Consider the following 26,208-nt stretch of genomic DNA (forward strand, 5'->3'; position numbering starts at 1 on the left):
ACCCTGACGTGGTATAGATCCCTTTTCCTTGCCAATGTTAATTCCATCGTACCCGAATCTCCTCCAAACTTCCGTGTTGTACCAAAGGTGGATATCCAAACCGAAATCACAATCGACACCGAATCCCGTCATCTCAATTAGATGCCTCATCCTCCTCGTAACCTTATATCAACTACCTAACTGAAATCATCATCATCATCCCCCCACCCCGACCCATCATACGCGCTCGTCATCACAGGCTGTTTCGCCGGAGCAGCGGGCGTCGTTGTCGTGGTTGGCTTCGCTGCAGTCGCTGCTGTCGTCGTCGTCGTTGTTAGTGCGGTTACCGTTGTTGAACCAGCCGTGGTGATAGATGGGATCTTCATCTGCGATGGTAACATCGGGTATTGCTGTTGCTGTTGCGGCCCTTGCCATCCCGCCGCTCCCCCTTTCCCACTGTCACGAACTGGGCCCGGACCCGGGCCTTGTAAACTCCCTTGTTGACCTTGACCTTGACCTTGAGCCAGCGGTTGCTGGTGCTGCTGCTGTTGGTGTCTCCCTGCCTCGGTTGGCCCTGGAAGCCGCATCTCCTGCTGCCGAATTGCCTGACGGACCTCAGGCGGAGGCATGATTGGTGTGTTGGAAGGTGGGAGGTGGATTTGGGGCGCTTGCTGCTGCTGCGACTGCTGTCCCACTGCGGGGACGGGGCCGGTGGGCGTCATCCACATGAGCGGACCTGGAGTCGGGTTTTGTTGTTGAGGCTGCGGTTGGAGGTGTGGGTTGGGTGGCTGCTGTTGCTGCTGCGGTGGTGGTGGCGCTGCTGCTGTCTGGATTCTAAGTCCTTGCGGGACCTGTTGCTGCTGTTGTTGCGGCTGCTGATGGCCAGGAACGGGCTGCATCATCATCATGCCGTGCATCATCCCCTGCTGCTGTTGTGGCACCTGCGGTCCAGGAGCAGGCATGTATTGGCCCGGAATCGGCACGGGCGGGTAGGTTTGTTGATAAAACTGCTGCTGCTGCTGCTGCTGCTGCTGCTGTTGATTCTGTGGCAGTTGGTGTTGCTGCGGCGGTGGGCGTTGCTGTTGTGCCGGAGGGTGCTGCTGCACAGGCGACGACTCGACGCTTGAGCTCGACCCCTTGCCTCCTTTCTGCAATTTACTCCCGCTCGGGTGTAGCTTGCGCAAACTTTCGCTCCGCCAAATCTTTCCGAACCAGCTCTTCTCTTCCTTCGCCGGCGACTGCTGTGTTGTTGCTACTGGTGCGGCCGGTTTAGCTTGAGGTTGGGGTTGAGGCTGAGGTTGGGCTTGGGATGGTGCCTGAGGTATGACGTAATGCCCGCCACCACCACCGCTACCAGGATACAGCATCTGACTCGGGGCGGCGGATTGAACCATGTGCGGGGGAACTCCAACCGCCGCAGCACCAACAGCTGGGTAAGGCATGCCAACGCCAGGTTGCTGTTGCTGAGCTGCCATACGCCCTCCCGACCCGGGGCTGTACTGGACGGCAGGATGCCCTCCTGGGATCATGACGTACCCTCCAGGAGCTGCTGGAGCATTGGGAGGGTGCGGTGCAGATTGGACAAACATGCCGGGCGGTTGAGCACCGCCGGGGACGGCGGGAAGCGGCTTCTCCTGCTCCGTGAACCGCCTTACAGGAGGCATGTTTTGCGGAGGATTCTGCACGGGAGGAGTAGTTGCCGGTCGGTTTGGACCCGCGGCTGCGAGGTGCGCGGGAATATGGCTGTGGCTGACGGCGGAAACTGGAGCAACAGGTTGATTTGTAGGCTGCTGCTGGTGCTGTTGATTGTACCCAAAGGGCTGCGCCACGCTACCTGCCTGAGACCCGGAAGGCTGGGTTTGTGGTGAAGCTTGAGACTGGAAGATGCTGGAGGATTGAGAATTTGTCCGCGAGACGGGCGAGACCGGCTGGGGAGAGGGAGGACGACGCTGGCTGGGGAGGTTTGTCACATCGTTTGAGGGGATGAGAGTCTGAACCGCTGGCGGTGGTGTTGTTGGCTGATCGTAGGACGATGATTGCTGAGCAGGAGAGGCCGTTGCCGGCTGGTTCACAGGCGCTGTTCCTGTTGTTGAGGTTGCTGGAGGTTGAGAAATAGTGGCCGCTGAAGCGACGGCAGGCAGCTGGGTAGACGGGACCGAGGGACCGGAAACGGGCACGTTTGCCATAATTGCATCGAAACTCACAGGAGGAGGAGAGGCAGTGTTGATACGTTGGCTCGGCGAGAATCCTTCCCCAGAAGTTACAGCTGCTGGTACGGGAGGTGAGGTTGGCCGAACAACCGGCTGCTGGGGAGGCGGAGCCACCTGGGGAGTTTCACCTCGCGAGACTGGACTCGGAGCCTGAAGCAGTTGCACAGTTGGAGGGGGCATCAATTGTTGGACAGGGGCTTCATTAACAGGTTTGCTCGCAGGAGGTGGCACCAGAGACGGGCTGACGACGGGGTCGGAGGCCATTGGCGGTTCTGAAACGGGCGTTCGACCAACATCATCGTTCTTAGGGGTAGATATCTCCTCCCGGGTCCCTTGGACGGATGACATCTCCGAGGTGGTATGGGTTGTAACCTGAGCTTGGCTGGCAACAACAAACCCCGAGTCGACGGCGATCGTGGTTGGAGCTGGCGCTGGCTGTTCCGCGGCCTGACCTTGGCTAGGAACAACAAAACCAGAGTCGACAGTTAATGTGTTCGATGTTGACGCAGACTGCTGCTGGCCCTGGACATGCTGAACCCCTGAGGCGAGTGGGGCCGGCTCTTGACCAGCGCCGACAATGTAACCAGAGTCAACAGCAAACCCAGAATCAACGGTAAAGCCAGAGTCGACGACGATACCCTTCGGCTCTGACGCAGGTTGCTGGCTGTGACCAGTCTGGACCTCGGACACAACCTGTGACGGCGGCGGAGCCTGCTCTTCAACAGCCACAACATACCCGGCGTCAATCGCAACCACAGCCGGTTGTTGACCAGGCTGAGGAACCTGAGCACCCCGTTCCTCCTGCCCTGTCCGAGGAGCGCTTGGAACATCGCTGGCAATGATATGCCCAGAATATCCCGAATCAATGGTAACTACAGTGCTTGCCGCCGGCTGAGACACTTCAGGGCTTGAGACTGCTGGAGCGGGATTCGTCACCACAGGTTGGGCATTGCTTTCAGACCCAGGAGCTGCTGAGACTTGAGAGGGTGCCATCTCGTGATGTACTGGTGGGCTTCCTGAGGCGGGAGGAAGAGATGGAGCCGTCTCTACTGCTAGTGACGAAATCACAGGAGGCGTGGATTGAGAGGCAGCAGCCGAAACCTGAGATGCGGGTGAAGCCACGATCATGGGCTCATCCATGACGAACTGAGTAGGAGCCGGCTGGTATTGGATTTCTTGCTGAGCTGGGGTAGTGGCTGGCGCCTGAGGCTCGGATGATGCCACGATCATTGGTTCCTCCATGACAAACTGGGTAGCAGCCAGCTGGTGCTGAGCTGCTTGTTGAGCCGAGATATTGGCCGACGACTGAGGCTCGGATGATGCCACGATCATAGGCTCATCCATGACGAGTTGGGTACCAACTGGTTGGTGTTGAACGGCTTGCTGGGCCGAGATATTGACGGACGTCTGAGGCTCAGATGCCACAATCATCGGTTCATCCATGACAAACTGAGTAGCAGCTGGCTGCTGCTGGTGTTGAACGGACTGCTGAGCATGCTCAACAATGTTGGAGCCAGGGACACTGGCCGTCGAGGCCTGAGGCTCGGATGATGCAACAATCATCGGCTCCTCCATGACAAACTGCGTGGTCGAAGGCTGATGATATTGGACTTGCTCTGTTGGTGGGCTAGGTTTCCTAACTTCCTCCTGAATGCTGTACGAAGGGCCGATAACCACGGTCGGACTATTCGCGCTAAGTTCAGCCGGTGGCTGCGCATCCCTCGCACTCGTCGCTGTAGCAGCAGCGTGTGACGCCACACCCCTCTCTGAACCTGACCCCTTAATTACCGTCGGGCTGTTCGCACTCAGCTCACTCATCGTCGTGGTCGTCGTTGTCGTCACGGGTTCAATAGCTCTCGTCGTCGAACTCGCAGCAACACCAATAGTGACAGAACGTGTCGCCGTATCTACCACCGGCGCGTTAATAATCATTGTACCCGATCCTCCGACGCCGACGCCATCGTCGCTGCGGGGGGAGACCACGCCGTGAAGGACTTCGGAAGGGGGCCTGAATCCAGCAGAAGAAGCAGTTGGCAAGTCGTTCTTGGGAGACGGTGATTTGTTGTTCCGGGAGATTTTCAGGGGCGGTGGGACGTCGGGACTCGACGGCGGCGGGAGGGGGATGGAGAAGGCCTGATGGTGGTGAAAGGAAATCGCGGGATCGGTCGACTCGACGATGCCGCCGCTGGAGAACTCACCGGAAGATGGGGGTTGAAGTTGAGGTTGTTGTTGTGACCGGAGAGTTCCCAGAGTTACTGGATCGCTGGCCGTGGCTGAGGAGGCGGCGGGGGTGTAGGGTCGGATGTTCTTGTATTGCTGTTGCTGCGAAGGAAGTTGTGTTGGGAAGGTTTGGTTCCGGTATAGTTGTGGTGGTTTTCCTACGTCGGGTGTTCGTTTAGAAGCCTGGCTAACGCTGATATTGGCGACCATCTGGACTGTTTCCTCGATTTCTGTCGTGATGTCACGATATGGCTTATACGGCTGGTAGGTCCGGGCCGGGCTGGCGTTTTGGCTCTGGGGCTGACTCTGGGGCGGACTGTTAGGTTTGATAGGGGCACGGCCGCGTGCTGGTTGAAGCACCGAAGGGACATGCGTGAGTCCTCCTCCATGGCTTCCTGTCGTCGGAGGGTCCGAAAGACTCGCGGAACGCTCTCTAGTGCTGGAGCTCATGAGGGCAGCGCCACGGGCAGGCTTGAGAACTGATGGGACATGGGCGAGTCCTCCGGTGCTCCCTGCGGTGATGGGGCCTGCGACGCTCATAGGACGCGCTCCGGTGCCAGGAGGCCTACTCGGGGCTGTTGTTGCTGGCCGAGGAGGCGCTTGCGGAGTCTGAAGCGAGGAGGGGACATGCTGAGGACGGTAGTGCGACGGCGGCGCGGCAGCCATGGAATGCCTCTTCTGGTCGCTGGATTCGGAACGGGCAGCCCGGGCGACAGCAGGGTGTACCGCCGGCGCCGCCTCGGGGTTGTATGGCTGATACTTTCCTGGTACTGGCTGTGATGCTGGTTGTGCTGGCGCCGGTCTGGGGGCTGGCGGAGGAGATGGGGTGGCTGAGGTAGAGGACTTGGGCGCCATGGGCCAAGTGCCTTGTCGAGGGGTCTTGAACGGATGGTTCAGCAGCTGCTCAAGGGCTTCATACTCCTTCTTCTGCTTTTCTGGGTCCGTGCCCGACTCCAGAGAAGCCGCCACGCTCCTCCGCTTCTCGGCTGCCCTCTCGGCTGCCCGTTTCGCGGCCACCTGCTCTGGGGTAAGTTCGTTCGGGGGCAACTCGACAGGAGGCAAGTCAAAAGCGTTGACGTAGGCCGTGCGCGGCGGGGCTTGTTCCTCCCGCATGTCAAAGGCCGGAAGCTCTACCGGAGCTGGGTTCAGCTCGTCATAACAACGGGGTGTGGCATCGCTGACGAGCTCGGCGATGCGACCAACCGGGTCGGGCTGGATCTCGCGACTGTCCAGCATGTAGATTTCTGGAGGTGGAGCAGCAACCTCTTCTTCCACCTGGGGAACGACGGGCTGTTGAGCCGGCGTACTCTCCGACTGAGACGCAACAGTGGCGCTGTATTGCTCCGGAGTAGCAGTCGCAGGATGCGCGCTGCCGGGAAGAGGGGTTCCCTGAGCGCTGGCCACTGGCGACACTGTTGCGCGCGTCTTGTCGGCAGTGCGATCTGCCGGAGCACTGACGGAGCCATGCTGTTTCTCCGGACTCCCAGGTAGCGAGCCTCGTTCCTCCTCTTCTTCCTGGAGAGGGCTGATGTCGGTGTAGGCTCCCGGGCCCATGTACATTAGCCCATCGAGCTGGAAATAGTCGGGGATGCCATCGTCTGGGTCAGATACGGCGCTGGAGGAGGCCCGGTCTCTGCGCCGGCTGGTCGAGCCCGAGGTGCTGCCCACTGTGCTCTTCCTCTTGAGGCTGAGGAGTTTCTCCTCGGGCGGGAGGTCGATGCGCCCGCCGGGGTCGCAGAGGAGCTCGGGAAACTCATCGCCGGGCTTGGGAAAGGTGTATTGGATGTGACCGGTGGGCTTGTATCGGTAGAACCAGCGGTTCGCCGACCCGTCGTAGTCCCATTCCCAATTCTCGGGAAGGGTGGCCATGATTGTTTAAATACACGGCTGCGCTCTACGCGCCGTATTTGCTATCGGCATCCAAAATGTCCAAGTATTAGAGATCTGCCCGAGGGCGGCGCAGAGTTCGAGACAAGCAGGTAGTAAAGGGGTGGTGGTGCCGAGACCAAGGACGCGGGCGCGGGATTGGCACGGAGATGGGGAACACGGCGTCGGTCTTGGAGTCAAAGACGCATGGCAGAGCGGAACAAGATTATTAAACCCGAGCTATCAAAAGGGGTTGCGGTGCTGCGGGTGTCAAGAATGCCAGGAAGAAAGATGCTTGCTCGGAGCAAGGAAGCTCCCTTGGTGTCAGGCACGGGACAACTTTCGCACCGCCTGAACCCCGAACCCAGCCCTTCACGACCTAACGCGAGGGGACATCCATCACGTTATGGAGCACGCAGCTTGCCCACTGACTAGTTCCCCAAATCATCAGCAACCCAGCTGCGGCTGAGGAGGGGAGCCATGGCAGCCCAATGGAGTGGAGGTGCCGCGGCTCAACCCATGCTCCCACAGGCCCTTGTGTGGTGTGGCGTTGGCGCATTTGAGGTCTGCCCAAACATCCATGCAGCACACCATTGTCTTGGGTTGATCTTGGAACAGGCAAACCCACGAATCTGATCATTGTGGGCACAAGGCTGAGGGTGATGATTTTGGCTCGATGACACCCGTGAGGAAGAGTAGTAACAAAGCCGAGGGAAGCAAACAAAGTTATGTGGTTAGAGAAAGTGTTTGGGAGCAATGAGCCGCAGACGCAAGACGGAAACACAAATAACCCAAATGCTACATTGGCCGCTGCGTCAAGATGCAACGAGGCCCGATCCTTCAAACATGCCTTTCCCAAGAAATGCTCGGAGTGTGTTAGGTTTTTCCGGTTCCGAAATCTCAGGGCGTCATGAAATCGGGAAGCTTCATCGGCAAGGCTCTACTTTGTATGGCGATGGTGAGATCAAACAACCTGATCTTCAACCAACCCCTGATTGACTGCTAAACGGCGTCACCTGAGGACTGCTTACATATTACCACATAGAGGGTGCCCTTGGATACAGGGCTTTGTTCGAGAGCAAACTCAGGTGTTCTATTTCTGGAAACGTTCTAGGTGATCTATTCTGGTTAGCCGAGAGCTAAATGGATCGGAAACACCAAGAGCAGAGCTAGGACACTCATGGTCACTGCAATAAACCATCAGATAATTACAGTCGACAATCACAAAAGCAGCCCCAAACAACAACCCTAGTTATTCGTCTCCAACCACCCTATCACACCTCACCCTCCCACTCCCAAGAACCTCACACTTGGTCAACCTCCCGCCCTGCTCCTCCATATTGATATCCACCACGCTCACCCCCTCACCATCCTTCTCGACCGCCTTCGCCGTCCCATCCTCCAACGTGACTTTCGCCTGCGCAAACTCGACACTCGTAAAGTTGGCCAGCGGCAGCGGAATGTAAGGCATCCCCGCCAGCGGAAAATCCTCCACCATCCACGCCACCTCGCGGCCACATAACTGTGGCTGGCCTTGTGCCGGGGCAGGCAGCACCTTGCGCACGCTCACCACCGGGCTCAGCTTCTCGAGCCCACGTTTGCTGCGGAGGAGGGCGGCGGTCTCGTCGTCGGAGCAGGTGACGTTCCCAAAGTTCTCCGCGACGATGGCATATTCTTGATTCTCTACCACCACCCCCCTCTTCGCGTCGTCAGACGGCGAAGAAGAAACCGGTCCAACCTCAATCCTCACCCTCACCACATCCCCCTCGGCAACGCTAAACCCTTCCAGCCCGCTCGCGTAAGGTTGCCCCGGCGCGAACTGGTACCACGCGACCGGCGTCGTGGCGCCGCCCGCCCACAGGTCCCAGAAGGTGTCGACCCCGACGCGGAGCGAGGCGCCGCAGTTGATTGTTTCATCATCGGTCGAAGACGAGGAGGACCTGCTGCTGCTGCCGGTGCTGTCGATCCCCAGCCAAAAGGACGCCGCGTACGTGAGGGTCGGGTTACCGCCTGTCGGGCCGTGGGTGGGGACGCGGGCGGAGGGGACGCGGAAGATGGTTTCGGCCGTTGTGATGCGCTGGTTAGTGGTGAGGATGGCGCCGCCTTTAGTGGAGGGGGTTTCGTCCGTGGATGCTGCTGCTGCTCCTGCGGCGGCGAGGCGGAGGTTGGAAGAGGTTTTGGAAACGGATGCGACCGGGGCGAGGGTGTGTAAGAGCACAAGACGGTGCTGGCTGTCGCGGACCCGGGTGGGTGGTGAGCGGACCGGCACGGTGGCCGCGGAGGTGGCGGTGATGGTGAGGAGGGAGGTGAGGAGGGTTGAGGTTTTCATGATGAAGGTAGAGCGTAGATCTCGTTGTCAAATGTGTTTGGCGTGGGTAAGTGAGAAAATGACCGCTGATGGAGTTGCTGCCTCAGTCTCAGGTCAACACCTCCAAACTATCCAGAGATCCCCTATTTAGGAGTTGATGTGTCCCAGATGATGGACAACCAAAGCACCAACAAAGAGAATGAAGAATCTCCGACCCAACCCGTCAATTAAGACCAAGAAACCAAACAAGACGAAAACAAGACACAGATCCGCCGTCGCTTGCAGATCCCGTCAAACAAACAGCCACAATCTAAGACAAGACAACAACAAGCGAGCGACAGAACAACACCGTCTCAGATACCGCGGTACCGAGACCAACCACCCAAAGCAAAAAAAAAGACTGGATGTAGCACCTCTTATATACCCTTCCCTCGTTTACCAAGATCTACCACGGCCGCAGCTCGGGTGGAATACGGGGTAGTACTACCACCAGGATCCAACCGCCCGCCCCCATGGAACCGCGGGAGATCATCCCGCAGTGCCTCCGAGATGCTACGTAACAGCTACCAACCATTACCGCGTCCCTGAGCAGCATATCCGGGGCCCTCCCATCCTTGGCTGTGAACATAACGCTTACTGGGTGTCGAAAGACAAGTAGGTCCGAAGATCTCAATCCAAGGATGGTAATCCTTAGGTACCACCACCTCGCCTCGTCCAACGAACGGGCATCAACGGCGGCGGCAACATCTGAAACATTCCGCCACGATAGCTCAGTTGTATGCACCGCAGGCCGTTGTGTCGCTGTTCCCAGCAATTTTGGAACAAATGGTGAGCATCACCTCAACTAATAATGTGTAGACGAACGAGCCAACTTGGGCTTCGTTTTTTCGGCCCTCTCTCAGGTGCAAGGAAGGCAGACAAAAGCAGCGACAGATCCCAACCGGGGCTAAAGATCGAAGCTCAGGTACTTACGTAGTGGTTGGCCATCTCCAAAACTTAGGTAGTAGGTAATTCATCTGTACCGAGGCAAACCGGCCATGCCCATGCAGCCAACGCCCCATCTCGACTTGATAATAAGTGCATTGCTTCCCGTATTTTCTCTCGAGACGCACGCCTCAGGCGAAGCGCAGTCTGGAAGCTGTTTCCTGTGAAACCCGCCTCGGATTCTGTGCCGCCACAGACCGCCCGGGAACATTGAGATAGGCCTGAAGTGGGATCGGCCCCGAGAGCACAACATCCAGCTACCTGACCCAACTCTAACTATCCATGATTTCAGCTGGCCTCACCCAACCTCGGATGAACCATTGCACTTATATGGCACCATCACTGCGTACCATGCACTCTCCGGCAAATGCATACCTATGCGTATATGTAAAACCACAAATCCTACCTACCATCCGCTCTGAACCTGTGCCACCATCCGACCTCATCCGCCCTCCCAACTACCATTCAACACACCCACCTCACACCCAAGAATCACCGGGCCATCCACGCCCAGCTGGATGCTGTGCCACAAGACATCACAAATAGCCCCGGCTACCTTGCCTGATTCCAGACTAGAAATGGGATCACAGGGCGGGACAGAGAAGCGAATACGACGACGATGACCATACATGAGGTGCACTCGTATGTACGGTACTTAACATGAGGCAACGTGGTAGGTACCTTCTGTACCTGAGTTACGTTGTACAAGATCAGATCTCCCTCTTCCGGCCCGGCAGTACATCAGTTGATACGAACCAAACATTTCCCGGTTCCAGATTGATGAGGTGAACCGCACATACACGTAGGGTTAATTCCTCACACCGCTCGCCGAGCAATGCCTACTTGGAGATACATATATCTCACCAAGTCAACTCAACATAAACAAACCGACACCTACGCAATCAAGCAACAGCAGCAACAGAGCCACCACCACCACCATGTTATACCCAACCGCCCCTCTCCCCACCACGCTCAAAACACCACCTTCCAATCCGCCCCGATCTTCACTCCCAACTTCCTCACCACCGCAAACGCCGCCTTCCCCTTCTCCGCGGGTGTGAACTCCACCTTGACCTCCCACTCGCGGCCCTCGCTCTGCACCTTGGCCGTCGTCTTGCCCGCCCAGCTCGCCGGTGCGCCGACAATAATCACCTTGTCGACGCCGACCTGGTGCATCTTCTTGAGCCACTCGCCCTCCTTGATGCTCGCGACGTTGCGGCCCTCAAAGTCGGCCGACGTGAGCGTGCCCTCAGCCGGGTCGAACGTGAAGCGGCGGTGGATGTACTGGCCCTGCTGGTAGTCGTACGAGTCGCCGTCGTCAACATACAAATCGCCGTCGGCGGGCTCGTCGGCCTTCGCGCTGGTGGCGACCACCAGCGTGTAGTCGTCCCACTTCATGAGCGCGCTGGACCGGCGCGGGATGTCGCGCCGCGGGAAGATGTGGCTGCCGCGCATGAGGACGGGGATCTTCTCGAGCGGCGCGTCGACGGTCACGTTCTTGCCCTTGACCGTCGGGATGCGCTCGTAGGTGAAGTAGTCGTAGTACGCCTCGTCGTCGGGGATCCAGATGGTCTGGGTCGTCTGGTCCTTCTGCGTGACGGGCTTGACCAGTAAGCCGGTGGTGCCGAGGAAGAATTGGTCGTCGATGGTGAGCCCGGCTTCCTCGGACCAGTGCGTGTAGAACATGGGCTTGAGGATCGGCGCGCCGTTGAGGTGGGCGTGGCGGAAAGCCGTGTACCACGCCGGCAGCAAGCTGTAGCGCAGGCGGAGCGCGGCAGAGATGATGGTTGTGTACGGCTCGCCGTGGAGATAGGGCTCGCGACGGCGGGAATCGATATGCGCGTGGGCACGGAAGAACGGACTGAAAGCACCGGCCTGGTACCAGCGAGTAAGCAGGTCCTTGTCCGGGTTGCCGAAGAAGCCGCCAACATCAGCACCCGCGAACGGGAAGCCCGAGATACCCTGGTTAAGAACCATAGGGATCGAGGACGCCAGGTGACCCCAATCAGCTTGGTTGTCGCCCGTCCACATGGCAGCGGCGCGCTGAGATCCGGAGAAGAAGGCACGAGTAAGGACGAACGGGCGGCGCAGCTCGCCGGGCTTGCGGCTCTTGAGAGCTTCGAAGGTGGCGCTGTGGAAGGTGAGGCCGTACAGGTTGTGCACGTCACGGTGCTCCCAGTTGCCAAAGTGCAGGTTGTCCTTGGGCATGGTGGTCTCGGGGCCGTTGAAGACGGAGGGCTCGTTCATGTCGTTCCAGAGGAACGTGTTCTCCATGCTGCCCTTCCACTTGTCGTACTTGAAGAGAGACACCCACCATTCACGGGCCGCCGGGTTGAAGCCGTCAATCCAATGGGACGAGCCCGGCCAGCACCAGCCCTCGAAGAGCTTGCCGTCTTTGTTGTGGACGCCGAGATCTTTGTCCTTGAGCTCCTGCACAACCGGGTAATCGGCGACGTTCTTGATGTGCGGGTCGTTGATGGTGACGAGTTTACGGCCGCGGCTCGCTAGATGCTTGCCCATCTCGAGCGGGGTCGGGAAGGAGTGCTTGTCCCAGGCGAAGTACTTCTTGTCGTCGGAGAACTCAATGTCGAGCCAGATGACGTCGTAGGGCATCTTGAACTTGTCCATCTTGGCATCGACCTCCTTGACATCGTCCTCGGAGATGTAGTTCCAGCGGCACTGGTGGTAGGCGATAGCGAATTCCTGCGGCATGGCTGTCGTGCCGGTAAGCTCCGTGTACTTGGAGAGCAGATCCCCGGGCGTAGGGCCGAGGAAAACAAAGACGTCAAGAAGACCGCTCTCAGACATCCAGTGGGTGCGCGTGCTTGTCTTGGACTCGACGCCCAGGGCCTTGGGGTTCTTGGAGTCCTTGCCCTTGGTGATGTCGACCCATGTCTCTGCGGCGTTCAGCCAGAACACACCGACGCTGGATTCCTTGCGGTGGGCCTGCATGAAGGGAATCGAGCCGTAGAGCGTCATAGGGCTGTCGAGGATGTACTCGAAGACGTCGGCGTTGTACATGCGATAAGGCTCCTCATAGTTGCCCTCACCGCCGCGAGTCTGCTTGAGAGCCATGGGGCCAGCGTGGGACGGGATACCAAAGACATGCTCGTAGCCGATGAAGGAAATGTCGAGGGCAACGCTCTCAGGGCCGCGGGGCTTGGTGTCGGTGTTGCCGCCAAACGACTCCTCCCACCAGGTAGACTCGTCTTCCTTCTTTGGCTCCTCCTTTTTCTCCGTCTGCTCCTCCTTGCCTTCCTCATCAGGGGTGTCGTTTCCGTCGTCCTCCTTCTCGGGCTCAGCAGGCTTGTCGACCTTGGGCCTCCAATGCTCAATGTTGAGCAAACCCTGGTCATTGAGCTTGATATGGGTCTCGCCGTCCCGCTTGAAGTCGATGCTGAAGGGAGAGAAGTTGATAACAGCCTCAAAAGTGGAGAAGGGACCGAACTTGACGGTCAGTTGGTTCTTGTCTTGGTGCGCAACCTTGGCGTTCTTGTCGAGGGCCAGGCCGCCGACAATGACCCATTTCTCGGCTTCATTGTAGCGTTCCTTTCTCGCCTTGCTATCATGACGGAGTTCGATTTCACCCTTTTGGCGCTTCTCCTCGTCGACGGTGACACGCGCGGTTCCAGACTTGAGAAACGAGATGGTGATGGGCAGCCGAACCGTCTCGCCAGCGTCGTTGATGGTCTTGAGGATGACACCCTGGTACTGGCCGTCCTTGAAGGAGCCGGCGTCGGCGAGGATGTTGTAAGGGGACTCCCACGAGGTGGCGGTGAGGGCATGGTCGGCGAAGGCGCGGTTGCGAGCGCAGAAGCCAGACTGGTGGCACTTCTTCCAGTCATGCTCTTTGACAGCCACTAGAGGACAGTTAGCTACGAGAGTCAGGACAATGGTGTGGTTGTCAGATCATCCCATACCTGCCGGGGCAAATGTGGCAGAGAGGGCAGACAGCAAGCCCAGGCAAGCTGTCCATGAGGACAGCGACCCCGAGACAAGCATCTTGATCAGTGCCCGGGATCCAGCACAGGGCAATTGCAGGAAAACAAAAAATATTCAGGCGATCAAGAGGACAGAAAGGCGTTTATGCCGCCTGTGCAAACTTGTATGGACCGCCAGGGCCTCGGGTGTTTTCAATTGCTATCCGACAACCAGCGGTGGGTTGGGAAGCTCAGGTCATTGTTTCGATGGAGGTCGAAGAAGTTGGGCCGATGGCATGTTTGAAGCATCAACAACACCTGGCAGACCAAGGTGCAAGCTGTCAGACCCGCTTGGCTTGGATTGGCCACCTTGCAGCGGCACTTGCCCCGCAAACCGCCACAGCAAACCCCTGTCTCCAGGGGTTCGCAACCCGCAAGCAGCATCTTATCTTATCAATTTATCCGAGAACCTTGCTCTTTTGCGATCGACTTCATCACAACAGACAACAGAATACGTATGATCAAGTCCAAGTTTTCAAACCGGATTTGGTTTTCTTTTCGTATTCTTTCCTTGACATGAACTCCCATGTTCCAATTCTTCTCCTTCTTCTTGTTGTCTGTTGATCAACACAGTAAACTAAGTGGAAAGCCCTCAAGCGGAACAACATCTCAAAAAACTCCAAAGACCTATCCTGAGTCTACCTACCTAATTGCTGCTCCGAATTGAAGTGTGCTCCATAGTCTCTCGTAGTCGCCCGAGTCTCTCCAAGTCCGGAGCCCACCAAGCCTCAGGGAGCTCACTCGCCATCTCCAGGCAGTCATTTAAGCTATTGACCCAGACGCAGGGCGACCAATACGTACTTGCCAGTGCCCTTTTTAGTGGCATAGGATCATGATCCCGCCAAAACACCGGAGGGGTCCGAAAAATCGTCGTGAGGTCCCGCCTGATGTCACGCCAACACTCTGTAATGCTCCGCTCACGCTCTGTGATGTCGTCCCCCAGCCCCCTTAGGCTCTTTTCGTGTTCGGCCAACGCTAGGACTTGTCTTGATACACGTACTTCCACAATGTATTCGTGTTTGTGAGGGCTGAAGTGGACGTCCTTGTTTCCAAGAATCCTTAATAGGATCCGGGACCCGTCGCAAAACCTGAGATGGGGCGCCAATACTTTCATCGCTTGACTTGTCAAAGACTCGGCCTCGGCCAATTTGCCTTGTTTCACGCAGCACAAAGCACGAAATATGAGCCATGCTGCTGTTTCCGGGTGATTTTTTCCAAGCATGTCCGGGATTCTCTTAAGCTCGAACAGGCGCTTCACCACGTCCTCCGCCGTATGATAGTCCCACGACTGGCGCATGAGACCTACTTCAATGACGTAGCGTAATGCCTGAACGGCCCTCTGGTCTATATCCGGTCCTGGCATACAGTCGTCAAGATAGGCTTGGACGCCCCTGACTTCTAGCTCTTCCAGGCTACTTTCTGAGCCCATGCTCTCACAAAATAAAGCCATGGAGCGCAGCGCGATGACAGTATCCCAGATGGTGCTGAATGGATCCTGGAATAATTCCGTGGAGGTGAATAGAGGAAATATTTCCTCGACCACACTGTATCTCCCCTGGCACATCGCAAACAATGCACTCAAGGACCGGAGCCGCGACCAATGAGATAATGCAGACTTCGGGGCGATCTCGATATTCAGAGCCATCTGGACGTGCGGGAAGAGGGCTTCGCATAAGTTCCAATGCACGTTGAAATCTTGGTGCTTGTCCAGCACTGGACTGAAGGCGTTGTCGAAAGCTTCCAGCATTCGCTGGAGAAATGTACGTTGGAAAGCGTCATGGTACCCGCGATGCTTGAGCCACAGACGAGTGGACATCTGAACGAGGGCATGCATTTCGAACTCATCGCCCGAAGAGCTCACGGAAATGAGACAGTAGTCCCTTAAAATTGATATGTCGGTGTCAAAGTCGCTGGCCGCGTGCCCATTTTGGCCTGGGGACTGAAATAAGCGACGACGGAGGCGTGTCCATATGTTCGCGGAATCTCGGATGTCCTGGGGGTTGCCGAAGCTTGTCAAGAGCGATTGAGGGATACTGTTTGGGTCGAAGAAGCTCATGAGGGATAGGAGATCGGCCGCAGACGGGCTTCGGGCGGAGATGTGATCAAAAGATATTCGCCATGTCGTAAAAATGGAGTTTGATGATGCTCCAAGTGCGTCATGCCGTGGGTCACCGAGACTCTGCTCTAGAAGTTGAGCCATTCCCTCTTGGCTCTCGAAGAGCATGGCCAGGTATACTTCGGGCGTTAACATGGGTGCTTGAGAGTGGATGTATGCAGCAGCCTGACTAATAGCAAGTGGAACGCAGTCCAGCGCCTGGACGAGTACGTCTGCCAGGTCAGAGTTTGGAATAAAACCCAGTTTCCTCTCGAGCAGCGCCCGCGCTTCTGTCAAGGACATGCGCTCCACCTCAACGAGACGTCCTGGTTCAGGACCAACCAGGCGGCGAGCAACATCCTTGGTCCGAGTTGTGACCAGAATGGATCCGTTCCGGGTCTGAGGTAGGAAGGCCACGAGCGGTCCGTTGTCTCATCGATTGCTGTTCGCTTCTCCCCCGTAAAACACATCCACGTCGTCGACGCTGTCAAGAATCATCAACCAGTCGCCATTCTGCGGGTTCGACAACCAGGTGCTCAGCAGAAGGGGAATGTTTGCGTCCTCTCTCTCCCGACCGGGTAGTTTGATGGTTTCGGCAATCTTCCTGAAGCTGTCCTCCACTCGAGCCCGTGTACTTGCGTTGGCCCAAAACATCCATTTTTTGCAAGCACCCGACTGACCGGCAACGAGATGTGCATATTCGATAGCAAGTTGCGTCTTGCCGATGCCCCCCAAGCCTACGAGAGCTATCCGGCAATGGGTCTGAGGATCGGACAATCCATCGAGGAGCCTCTCAAGGATGTCACTTCGGTTGACAAAATGAGGATCGGGCGAGAACGGAATTGCTGCGAAGGGTTCTGGGCAGGGCTCTACAATGCCAACCCAAGCAAGTTGGCCACTGAACAGAATCTGAGGAGGACTATGAACAGGAGGACTTACCTGGTGGAAGTTGGACTTGGGTGTTGATCTGACCAAAGTTATTCCCTACCTGAATCCCTTCATTGTGATCACCAAAATTTACAGATACTCGTTGGTCCATGTCGCCCAATCTTTGTGTTTGAGGTCGTCCTTCCACCTTCGTGTACTGCGACTGCTCTTAGATGACATTTTGGTTGTCTGGAGTAGGCAGTCCGTGGAGGAGAAAAAAGAAAGCCAGAAAGGGAGACGAGGCAATATTTGGTTGACAAGGCTTGGGAAAGCTGTGAGCAAGTGGTTTGATAAAGTTGTTTCAATCAGCTTACCAACTTATTCAGCTTATACTTGATGAGGAAACCAAGACACGTTCTTTTGTTGCCAATGAGAGGAGAAGTAGGGTCGAAGTCTTGTTTTCCACCTCATATGACGTTGATACCTATTGACAATTAGTTTGAGATTCCATTAATTCATGCTCCTCCGCCAAAGTTTTCCTTCAGCCTCGCAATATGGCCTGCCCAAGATCAGCTCAGGTCGCAACGAGGATTGGGAAACTTCACACTCTATCTCAATCGTCGGATAGCGTCCACTTGCGTACTGTACCCTGCTCCATCGAATTGTGACTCTGCCCATGCTTCTTTGACTCCTGCCAGATCCAAACACAAGAAGGGGGGCCAGATCTTCCTCGTATCCCTCATAATCCAACCGCAATCTTCTCAACGCATAGATTGAAATGACATTGCCGGCAAGGGTGTCATCAATCCCGGCTGTGAAGTAGCGATGCGTTCCATCTGACAGCTTGATGTAGCCGTCTGTTGAGTGGCTGATGTCTCGGTTGACGTAGAGTGTTTTTACGGATGGGCTGTTGTTTGGAGACACGGTTGGTCTAGAAGAGGAAAACTCGGGGTCTGGTGCCTGGGATAGCGATGTGGCCAGATCTTGATGTCGGTGTGGTGAGCTGCTTGTTTCAAGGATGGCTGGATGCTGAAACAGGGATCTGTCGTTAAGCAAAGGCCCCGTCTCATCGGAGGTGGTTCTTCGACGACGAGGACTATGCTCCTAGACAGCGTTAGATCAATATTATGCGCGTTAACCTGTCATGATGTGGATTGAGCAATGATACGCTGGGGCTGGATCCTTGCTCAGGCACTCACTTGACTGCTCGGAGATCAAAGATGATGACAATCTAGCTTCGGTACTTACTTCATACATCGTCCGCCCTAAGGTGATGAGGATCTCCTGCATATCTGGAACTCTCCCAGAGGATGGATGATCGTGTTTGAGTTCATTTTCTATTTCACTGACTCTCCCGTGCAGATGCTCCACGACTCGAACGAAATGTTTAAGGCTCCGACGGACCGTATAACTTGCACAAACATTGTCAGCACACACAGGTACGGCAGTTGGCGTTATTCTCAAGACATACAACTCCTCTTCTAATCGGTGTCTTTCTTTGCTCGAGAGTGAAACACCGTCTGTCAACATCTTGTTGAGAGCTTCCAGCTGGCAAACAGTCAACAGCAAGGTTAGGTTTGCCTGGAAGCTATCCAAGTCTGCGAGGAATTCCATCATGCGAGACCGGTTGAAGATCCATTTGATGGTCATCCATAGTGGAGAGCTGCTCTTCAAGGATCCAAGTTCCTCACTCCAGGTTTTGAGACGTTTACGTAGCCTGTCAGAAGTATGTTTAATGGTGCGGACAACCTGGTGCTTTCTGAGGTATCGTATAACGTGGGACTTGGGGTGTTTGTCGCGGTGCTCTTTCAAGGTCATCTGCGCAGCTTTAACCAAACAAGAGAAAGTGTGTATCTTTGAGCCCAAGTACTCGATGTCTTTTCGTGCTGCTCCTGCGGTTAGTGCATGGTCGTAAAATCTTGATGTCACTTTCATCCCGTAGTCTGAGAGCTGCAGCAAAGCGGCAACAGCACAGGCCAAAGATACGGGATCCATGGTGTTTCAAAACCTGATTCAGCGATGTAAAGCGTGGTGTTGCTGCAGGACTAATCTGGGAAAAGTTGCTCTGCTTTGAGGGGGAAAGCTGATGCAGAAGGCTTGCTAGTAGTAAAGTCCAGATTGGATTCCATGTTCGCGTGGGCCTCAGTTATCTCTCTCCAACTGGTAGGGAGTGAAGCTCACTTCACCCCTCCCTAAGCCGCAAGCTCATCACTCACAAGGCTTGCCATCAGACATTAGTAGTTGTGCGTTTCGGGTTGCTTGAAGAAGTAACTTGCAGTACTGAGCCACACTGCATTCTGTATCCGCCTCGCTTGCTGCATTCAAAGCCTCCCCACACAAACCTCATCAAGCTTGGCGGTGCCATCTTGGGCGGTGAAAACACCAGGTCCTGCCCCACCCAACACAAGACGTGGAGAGGTTCCAGTGCCAACTGGACGGCCGGGTTGTCTTCAATTGATGCTGTGTTTGCTGCTGATAAACACCTGCAGCCCACCAGACAGTCGATTGAGCTGAACTCTTCAAACTGTTGGCTTCAAACATCCCAAGCTAGCCGAGCAAACCACCCTGCAGGATGGAAACTCCCAGGACAGAGGCAAGCAAAGACTGCGGAGCATCCCCCTCGCATATCGGCGGCGAACAGACCAGCCATCGGGCGTCAACCCGAAGGTCTCGGGACACCTTCCCGCTGTATGGATACCTAACCCTGGGTCTGGCCCTGGCCTGGATGCCATGGATTCTTGTGTATTTTTTCGGTGGCCCCACTGGGCAGCTCCTCCTCTCCAAGCCATGTCCATCTTCCGTCTCTTCTCCCTCTCTTCCTCAAATTCCATCTCCTCCTCTTTCTCCCCAACTCTCGCCAGACCAGCCCATTCTTGCATCACCAGACAAAGTCAACACTCCAGCCAAAATGTCGACCACTGAGCGGACGTGAGTGTCAATTCAACACTTTTGTCTTTCCTTGCCCACCTCAGCTCGCTGCCCCTGCATTACCCCGCCATCTGCCCTGGCGCCCCGCGAATTTTACCCCGCCATCCCGAGATTTTGGAGGACGAGCTGACAATGTCGACAGCTTCATTGCCATCAAGCCCGATGGCGTCCAGGTATGTCATCTAGGCTTTTCGAGCTGTGTATGCTCTCTGCTAACAATGTCTAGCGTGGGCTGGTTGGCAACATCATCGGCCGCTTCGAGGCCCGCGGGTAAGACACACTCCCGAGGCCCAATGTTGCCCACCTCACCGCTAACCCGCCGCCCAGCTTCAAGCTTGTCGCCCTGAAGCTTGTCCGCCCCGGCAAGGAGCACCTCGAGAAGCACTGTATGTTGCCTTTGCATCCTCTTAAGGGGAACATGCTCTAACCTATTGCCTTCCAGATGCCGACCTCTCCTCGAAGCCCTTCTTCGCTGGCCTCGTCGAGTGTACGTCTCCATTACTTCCGCGATTCTTTTCACCGAGCACACCAACTGACCTGGACGAACAGACATGAACAGCGGCCCCATCGTCGCCATGGTCTGGGAGGGTTTTGATGCCGTCAAGACTGGCCGTGGTATGTTTTCGTGATCACCCTCACCTTATATCCTCTGCCCCAAACTAACAACTTCACCCTTATCCCTCAGCCATGCTCGGCGCCACCAACCCTCTTGCCTCGGCCCCCGGTACCATCCGCGGCGACTTCGCCCTCCAGATGGGCCGCAACGTCTGCCACGGCTCCGACAGCGTCGAGAGCGCCGAGAAGGAGATTGCTCTGTGGTTCAAGCCGGAGGAGCTCCTCAGCTGGGAGTCTGCCCAGGCTTCTTGGATTTACGAGTAAATTCCTCTGAAGGGAACCGGAAAGCCAGAAAAGGTAGGCAGTAGATAGACAATAATCTATTGCCGCTTGCGAACATGTTGGTTGTGCAGACCTCCAAAGTGAGATGCTGGTAAATATCATATTTTAGATGCCGGCCCTCCCCGGGATGCCGGCCCCACCATGCCGGGACTTTGCCGTAGACCCACCCGTCGGCCGAAGTGGCGCTAAGAAGTTGGAATCAATCGAAGCTCTGTCGTCAAGTGCCACTACCTCGGGACTTTACACTTTCAACTTGACCTCAACTTCCAGACCAGACAACCAAGTCTATAATTTCAACGGTTTTAAACACCTCACAACAGGCGCTGTCTACTGCTCTACTGCGTCCAGCAAACACGAACAAAATGTCTCGCCTCCTGCTACGACCCCTCCGGCAGTCGACCGCCCTCCGGTCATTCCAGATTCCATCCGCCCGTTTTGCATCCTCCTTCTTCCAATCTGCACCGGCTCCTCCTCGTCTCCCTCCCGAACAACAAGCCGAGTTTGAGCGCCTGCAGCGCGCCGCGGAGGCAGCCCTCTCCACGCACACCCAAACCCCAGCCGCGTCCGCCGAATCTCAACCGGGGGCCGACGCCTTGACGACATCGCGGCACGTCTCCATGCCCTCCACGGACCCGGCACAAATCAAGGCGGCGACACCAATCCCGCCGCTGCCAGGAACGGATACTTTCACGGGAGGGATTCGCATGGGCGCGCCGCCTGAGTTTGAGGGGGATAAGAACCCTAAAACGGGGGAGATTGGAGGGCCCAAGAACGAGCCGCTGAGGTGGGGCCCGAATGGGGATTGGAGTTTTAATGGGAGGGTTACGGACTTCTGAGCGGAGAGTTTGGAAGAGGTGGTGTTGAAGTTGCTCGCGGTTGAAGCTTGTCGTCGAGATGGTATCGAAGACCGGCCATTCTTGTAACATACCGTATTGGATCTCCAAATGCAGCGAAGATTACGACCCCACCATGAAACTTTGGTTCTGTCTCCAATTTTTGGAATTGGATTGTGCCGAACGTCCACCTTCAACCAACCTCGACCCAGATACACACCTCGCATTTGAGCTACGTGAGGCCAATTGGGATCGCAACCATGGAATCCAAAACCGAATTCACCGTCTCCCCCTTCCTAGACCCGGGGACGCACACCAAGGCCCACTCCCTCGCCATCCTGCAGCTCTCGCGCGACAACCTCCTCCCCGTCTACCTCCAACCCCCGACCGGCGAACACGATGGCTACGCCGAGGGCGCCGTCGTCAACACCCGCTACGGCTCGTTCCCCCATTCCACCATGCTGAACGTGCCCTGGGGCTCTCAGATTCGCGCATCCAAGGTCGACACGGGCTCGCGCGGCCGCAAGCGCAAGCGCGACGGCGCCGACGACAACAACAGCACCACCACCTCACGCGAGGCCACCGTCGCCGCCGGTGGTACCACCGCGAGCGAGAAGGACAGCGATGTGGCGGTCGGCACGCCGGCGAAAGAGAATGGCGTGGTCGTGAAGCAGGCCGTCGCTGATACGAGCGGCTTCATCCACGTGCTACCGCCCACGCCGGAGCTGTGGACCACCAGCCTGCCGCATCGCACGCAGGTCGTCTACACGCCGGATTATAGCTACATCCTGCACCGGATCCGCGCGCGGCCCGGGTCGACGCTGATCGAGGCGGGCGCCGGGTCGGGCAGTTTCAGCCACGCGGCCGTCCGCGCCGTCTATAACGGCTACCCGACCCCGGGGGAGCGCAGGGGGAAGGTCTTCAGCTTCGAGTTCCACGAGGAACGCTACCACAAGATGAAGCAAGAAATTTCCGACCACGGCCTGGAGGGCCTGATCACCTTGACCCATCGGGATGTGTACAACGGCGGGTTCCTCGTCAACGGCCAGTCCCCGGAGGCGGATGCCATCTTCCTCGACCTCCCCGCTCCGTGGGAAGCCTTGCCCCACCTCTCTCGCCGGCGACCTCCTAACTCGTGCTGGCCCAGCGGCCAAACCCCGGCACATCTCGCGGACGAGAGCAAGGAATGGATCTCCCCGGTGCATCCGCGCAAGACGGCGCATTTGTGCACCTTCTCCCCGTGCATCGAGCAGGTCACGCGCACCGTCTCGGCCATGCGCAGGCTGGGGTGGGTGGATATCGACATGGTTGAGATTGCGCACCGGCGGTTGCATACCTCGCGCGATCGGGTGGGGCTGAATTTGACGAATTTCGATCGCGGGGTGAATAACTCGGCCAAAGACGTCGAGGAGGCGGTGGCGCGGTTGGAGGAGATCGAGGCGCGGTTTAAGGAACATGCGGCCAAGTCGAGGAAGAAGGGTCCTGCCTCTGCTGGTGCCGCCGGGGCTGGAATGGATGTCGACTCGGACGGCGAAGGTGGAGATGGCGAGGACGACGAGCTTGAAACCTCCACCGCCCCGACGGACGGTCCCAGTACCACTACCACGACGACGGCTCCAAAATCAGGATCCAACGTACCCCCCTGGATGGAAGGACGCCTCATCACGCGCGGCGAGCCCGAGATCAAGACGCACACATCGTATCTCGTCTTTGCCGTGCTGCCCATGGAGTGGAGCGAGGAGGATGAGACCAAAGCTGCCGCGATGTATCCGGTGGTGGGCGGCCAGCAGAAGGTGATCGGCACGATTGACAAGGCGCTGAGGAAGCAGGAGAAGAGGGAGATGCTGCAGAAGCAGGGGCAGGGGAGCAAGAAGGCCAGGAGGAAGGAGAGGGATGAGAAACTTGGGGAGGCTTTGGGGTGATGGGGGTGGGTGTGTCGGAGGGTGGGATGTGGGATGGAAGGAAATGTGTTGAGAAAGTTGTTTGAGAAGCTGTGTCAGGTAATGGTGATGGCGAGTTACTCCTGGGAGAAAATAGGCAGGCAACGCTGTGGTTTGGCTTGAACATCTGTGTCAACACCTCAGAATTGACAACATGTCTCGCCTTCCATCGTTTCTTTCGTGCAGAGATCCTGAAGAATTGCCGTCCCATACATTGTTGAAGTCACCCTAACGCCGGCCTCTATACACAGCCCTTCTAGCATCCGTTTCCCCTCATCCCTGTTCCTGTCATGAGTTGTTGAAGCCATCCATATCCCCTCCTCCACAAACATCCCAACCATTCCATCTTCCCACCATCTGTGTCCTCCCCAATCCCATCCATCACCGCCCAACTACCCTCCTCTCCACCCACCTCCCCAGAGCATACACCACCGCCGCCACCGCAAACGCAACCTCAAACCCAATATCCCCCGTCGTCCTCGCGATCGGGCCCGTCCAATACACCTGGTCCATACACGGCACCACCATCCCAAACGCCGCCACCTCGGCCACCACCGCCGCCACCCCCGGCGGCAGTCTCGAGGCATCATCCCACCCGTCGACGTCATACCCCTCCGGACTCCTGCAATCCCCTTTGCGAAACACCCAGTGCTCGACGAGCAAAATCGCCATGAACGCCGAGCTCCAATACCCAATCACCGCGAGCACATTTTCGAGATTGACAAAAAAATCGTGCGCCGCCGCGATGGCAAGCGGAATAACCACAGCCGCGGCAACGATGGAGAACACATACCGGGGCACTTTTTGTAAAAATGGCAGGAGCAGCTGCAAGTTGAGCGTCACGCTGTAGCTCGTCGCGGCCAGGTTGCCCAGCAGGCTCAGCGCCAACACGGCGACCAGCAAGCGCCCGAACGCGCCGGTCGCGGGCTGCAGCATGGCGGCCAGCACGCCGCCGACGAGGGTCTTGTCATAGGCAGCCTGCCACGCGGGGATGTGAGGGACGGAGCTGCCGATGGCGGCGCCCAGGGTCATGAGCGGGATGGTGGGCAGGAGGAGGCCGAGGTAGGTGTAGGTGAAGATTTTGAGTCTGTTGTGGTTAATTCAGAGAAGGGAAGAGGGGTGGGTTAGTTGGGGTGAGTTATGGATGGGAGAGAGGAGGAGGAGCGTACGAAGGGGTTTCGGGCGTGAGATAGGTCGTAAAATCCGACGCCAAACACGCCCAGGGAACCATGTAGGACGCAACGATCATCCCAAACGACAAGACCGCGCTCGCCGGCGGTGAAGGAACATCAGCATCGTATGCGGTAGCGTGCGCGGCGAGATCCTTGCCGCCCGTGCCGACCGCCACGGTGATGGCGACGACGGCGGGGATCCAGGCGTAGCGTTCGTAGAGGTGGAGGACGGTGAAGCCGCAAAAGGAGATGCCCAGAGTCAAAACGGTGGTGATGACGATGCCGACGGTGACGCTGAGACGGCCGTCGTCGACGATGGAGGAGAGGCAGAGACCGCCGATGACGGCCATGATGACGCAGAAGCCGGTGAGGGTGGCGAGGTTGAGCAGGACGGGGAGGGAGACGAGGTAGCGGCTGTTTTCCTCAAGAAGTGAGTCAGTCAGTATGCTCAACCCCTCTTCCCCGTGACAAGTTTAGGATAATTAGATAGTATGAACAATGGGGAGACATATGACGAAGGGACCTACCCAAAGCTATACCTCGCCTGCACCATCTGCCTCATCCCCAACTTCGGCCCCAGCGTGCAGAAAAACGCCGGCAGCGTCGCCGTAAGCAGGTTAAAAAACAAAATCACCAGCGCGGCATCTCTCAACCTCAACCCGTATACCGCGGGAGCGAGCATCCCGAACGTGATACTAGTTATCCCAACCTGTTTGTCAATCACTTGATTCAATTCCATCAATCCTCCCCATTGTATCTCATCCCCATATTCTAGAGGCCAAGTGTGACTCACGGCAAAATATTGGTATTCATAGACCACCAGAGCGTAAACACATTCACCGTCCTCGTCACCGTCCGTTCCTTGACGGGGATGGGGGTGATCCCGCGGACCTCGACGCGGCCGAAGGCGGCGGCCTTCCGGAGAACGGCCAAGAGGCGGGTCCATCGTCCTTCTTTGGAGGTGGTGATGGGCTCGGCCGGAACGGCGTCTTGGTCGATGGCGGTGTCATTGTTGTCCTTGGTCAGGGTGTCGTCTTGTAATGGGGGAGTTGTCTTTTCTTCAGAGAGAATGGCGGGTTGAGACATTGGACGGGCGTAGGGGAGGTTTGGTTGAAGGTGGTCGGATGAAGGAAATGGAGATGAAGAAACGGGAATGAAGGGTTGGATTAAGTTGTGTTGTTTCGCCACCGGAATTGAGATCAGCGAACATAACTACAAAATGAACAGGGATTGATGGGATAGGAAAAGACACAGCGAGATTCTCTCTCGGGGGTTTCGAAGAGTCATAAACCAACAAATGACAAAATCAACGACTCCTCAATTAACTCCCCATCCTCATCAATCTCCACCTCCGCGGAGGTCTCGTTGTACATCCAAGGGCGTACGCCTCAAGCACACACAGACGCAGATGGATGGGACCTCTTTACTCGGATTGCCGCGGGAATCGGCAACTCTAGTTTTTCACCGGCTTGTCGTCATGGGTCTCCATGAGAAAACCCCCTCATCTTCATCGAACCGCTCTTGACATTTCCTTCATGTCCCATAAGGACCTTGTACCCCGTTCATAGGGATCTACCAAATGTATCCACAATCCTCCCTGTCGCCGTTGGGCCCAGCCAGCCCTCAACTGCCGCGTCTACCCATGCCCCTTGTTTGCCTGATAAATATTTTCCCCTACACCGGCAACTCAACTGCCTCCGAGGTGAACGACGGATGGAAGATTATGGCTGATGAGGGTTTATCACAACCCCTTTGAGCAGCTCTTGTTCATCACTGAGATCCATTGACAGCCCAAGTCACTCTCACCTGGCCCTCTCCTCAAGTATGTACATTCATCTATGACAACGTATGTATGTACATCTTCAGTTACACAGGCGATGAAGAGCGAGCGTCACAGGACACTCCAGGACGTATGCCATCCTCCAACAA

At 56.8% G+C, this 26,208-nt stretch overlaps 8 protein-coding genes across 8 annotated transcripts; 3 read left to right on the forward strand and 5 right to left on the reverse strand.

The window, feature by feature from the left end:
* Nucleotides 1-176: 176 nt before the first annotated feature.
* On the reverse strand, nt 177-6,278 carry VTJ04DRAFT_6528 (uncharacterized protein; the record flags this gene model as incomplete). Its single annotated transcript, XM_069364757.1, has 1 exon — nt 177-6,278. One exon carries the CDS (start codon nt 6,276-6,278, stop codon nt 177-179), a length of 6,102 nt encoding a protein of 2,033 aa, XP_069218552.1.
* A 1,249-nt stretch (nt 6,279-7,527) lies between these two features.
* On the reverse strand, nt 7,528-8,604 carry VTJ04DRAFT_6529 (uncharacterized protein; the record flags this gene model as incomplete). The annotated part of the gene is made up of 1 exon (XM_069364758.1): nt 7,528-8,604. One exon carries the CDS (start codon nt 8,602-8,604, stop codon nt 7,528-7,530), a length of 1,077 nt encoding a protein of 358 aa, XP_069218553.1.
* Nucleotides 8,605-10,539: 1,935 nt separating this feature from the next.
* VTJ04DRAFT_6530 (uncharacterized protein) lies at nt 10,540-13,569 on the reverse strand (the record flags this gene model as incomplete). The annotated part of the gene is made up of 2 exons (XM_069364760.1): nt 10,540-13,427; nt 13,488-13,569. 2 exons carry the CDS (start codon nt 13,567-13,569, stop codon nt 10,540-10,542), a joined length of 2,970 nt encoding a protein of 989 aa, XP_069218554.1.
* A 4,006-nt stretch (nt 13,570-17,575) lies between these two features.
* Nucleotides 17,576-18,039, reverse strand: VTJ04DRAFT_6531 (uncharacterized protein; the record flags this gene model as incomplete). The annotated part of the gene is made up of 3 exons (XM_069364761.1): nt 17,576-17,605; nt 17,758-17,920; nt 17,981-18,039. The coding sequence occupies 3 exons, from the start codon at nt 18,037-18,039 to the stop codon at nt 17,576-17,578; spliced, it is 252 nt and encodes an 83-aa protein (XP_069218555.1).
* A 1,378-nt stretch (nt 18,040-19,417) lies between these two features.
* On the forward strand, nt 19,418-20,316 carry VTJ04DRAFT_6532 (uncharacterized protein; the record flags this gene model as incomplete). The annotated part of the gene is made up of 7 exons (XM_069364762.1): nt 19,418-19,437; nt 19,580-19,610; nt 19,664-19,707; nt 19,765-19,823; nt 19,880-19,924; nt 19,987-20,052; nt 20,123-20,316. The coding sequence occupies 7 exons, from the start codon at nt 19,418-19,420 to the stop codon at nt 20,314-20,316; spliced, it is 459 nt and encodes a 152-aa protein (XP_069218556.1).
* A 380-nt stretch (nt 20,317-20,696) lies between these two features.
* On the forward strand, nt 20,697-21,170 carry VTJ04DRAFT_6533 (uncharacterized protein; the record flags this gene model as incomplete). The annotated part of the gene is made up of 1 exon (XM_069364763.1): nt 20,697-21,170. The coding sequence occupies one exon, from the start codon at nt 20,697-20,699 to the stop codon at nt 21,168-21,170; it is 474 nt and encodes a 157-aa protein (XP_069218557.1).
* Nucleotides 21,171-21,427: 257 nt separating this feature from the next.
* Nucleotides 21,428-23,089, forward strand: VTJ04DRAFT_6534 (uncharacterized protein; the record flags this gene model as incomplete). Its single annotated transcript, XM_069364764.1, has 1 exon — nt 21,428-23,089. The coding sequence occupies one exon, from the start codon at nt 21,428-21,430 to the stop codon at nt 23,087-23,089; it is 1,662 nt and encodes a 553-aa protein (XP_069218558.1).
* A 399-nt stretch (nt 23,090-23,488) lies between these two features.
* On the reverse strand, nt 23,489-25,365 carry VTJ04DRAFT_6535 (uncharacterized protein; the record flags this gene model as incomplete). Its single annotated transcript, XM_069364765.1, has 4 exons — nt 23,489-24,194; nt 24,277-24,693; nt 24,807-24,974; nt 25,073-25,365. 4 exons carry the CDS (start codon nt 25,363-25,365, stop codon nt 23,489-23,491), a joined length of 1,584 nt encoding a protein of 527 aa, XP_069218559.1.
* Nucleotides 25,366-26,208: the final 843 nt, after the last annotated feature.

This window comes from Mycothermus thermophilus (assembly GCF_041956435.1).
Source record: "Mycothermus thermophilus strain CBS 625.91 unplaced genomic scaffold VTJ04scaffold_4, whole genome shotgun sequence".
In the NCBI taxonomy this organism is placed as follows: domain Eukaryota; kingdom Fungi; phylum Ascomycota; class Sordariomycetes; order Sordariales; family Chaetomiaceae; genus Mycothermus; species Mycothermus thermophilus.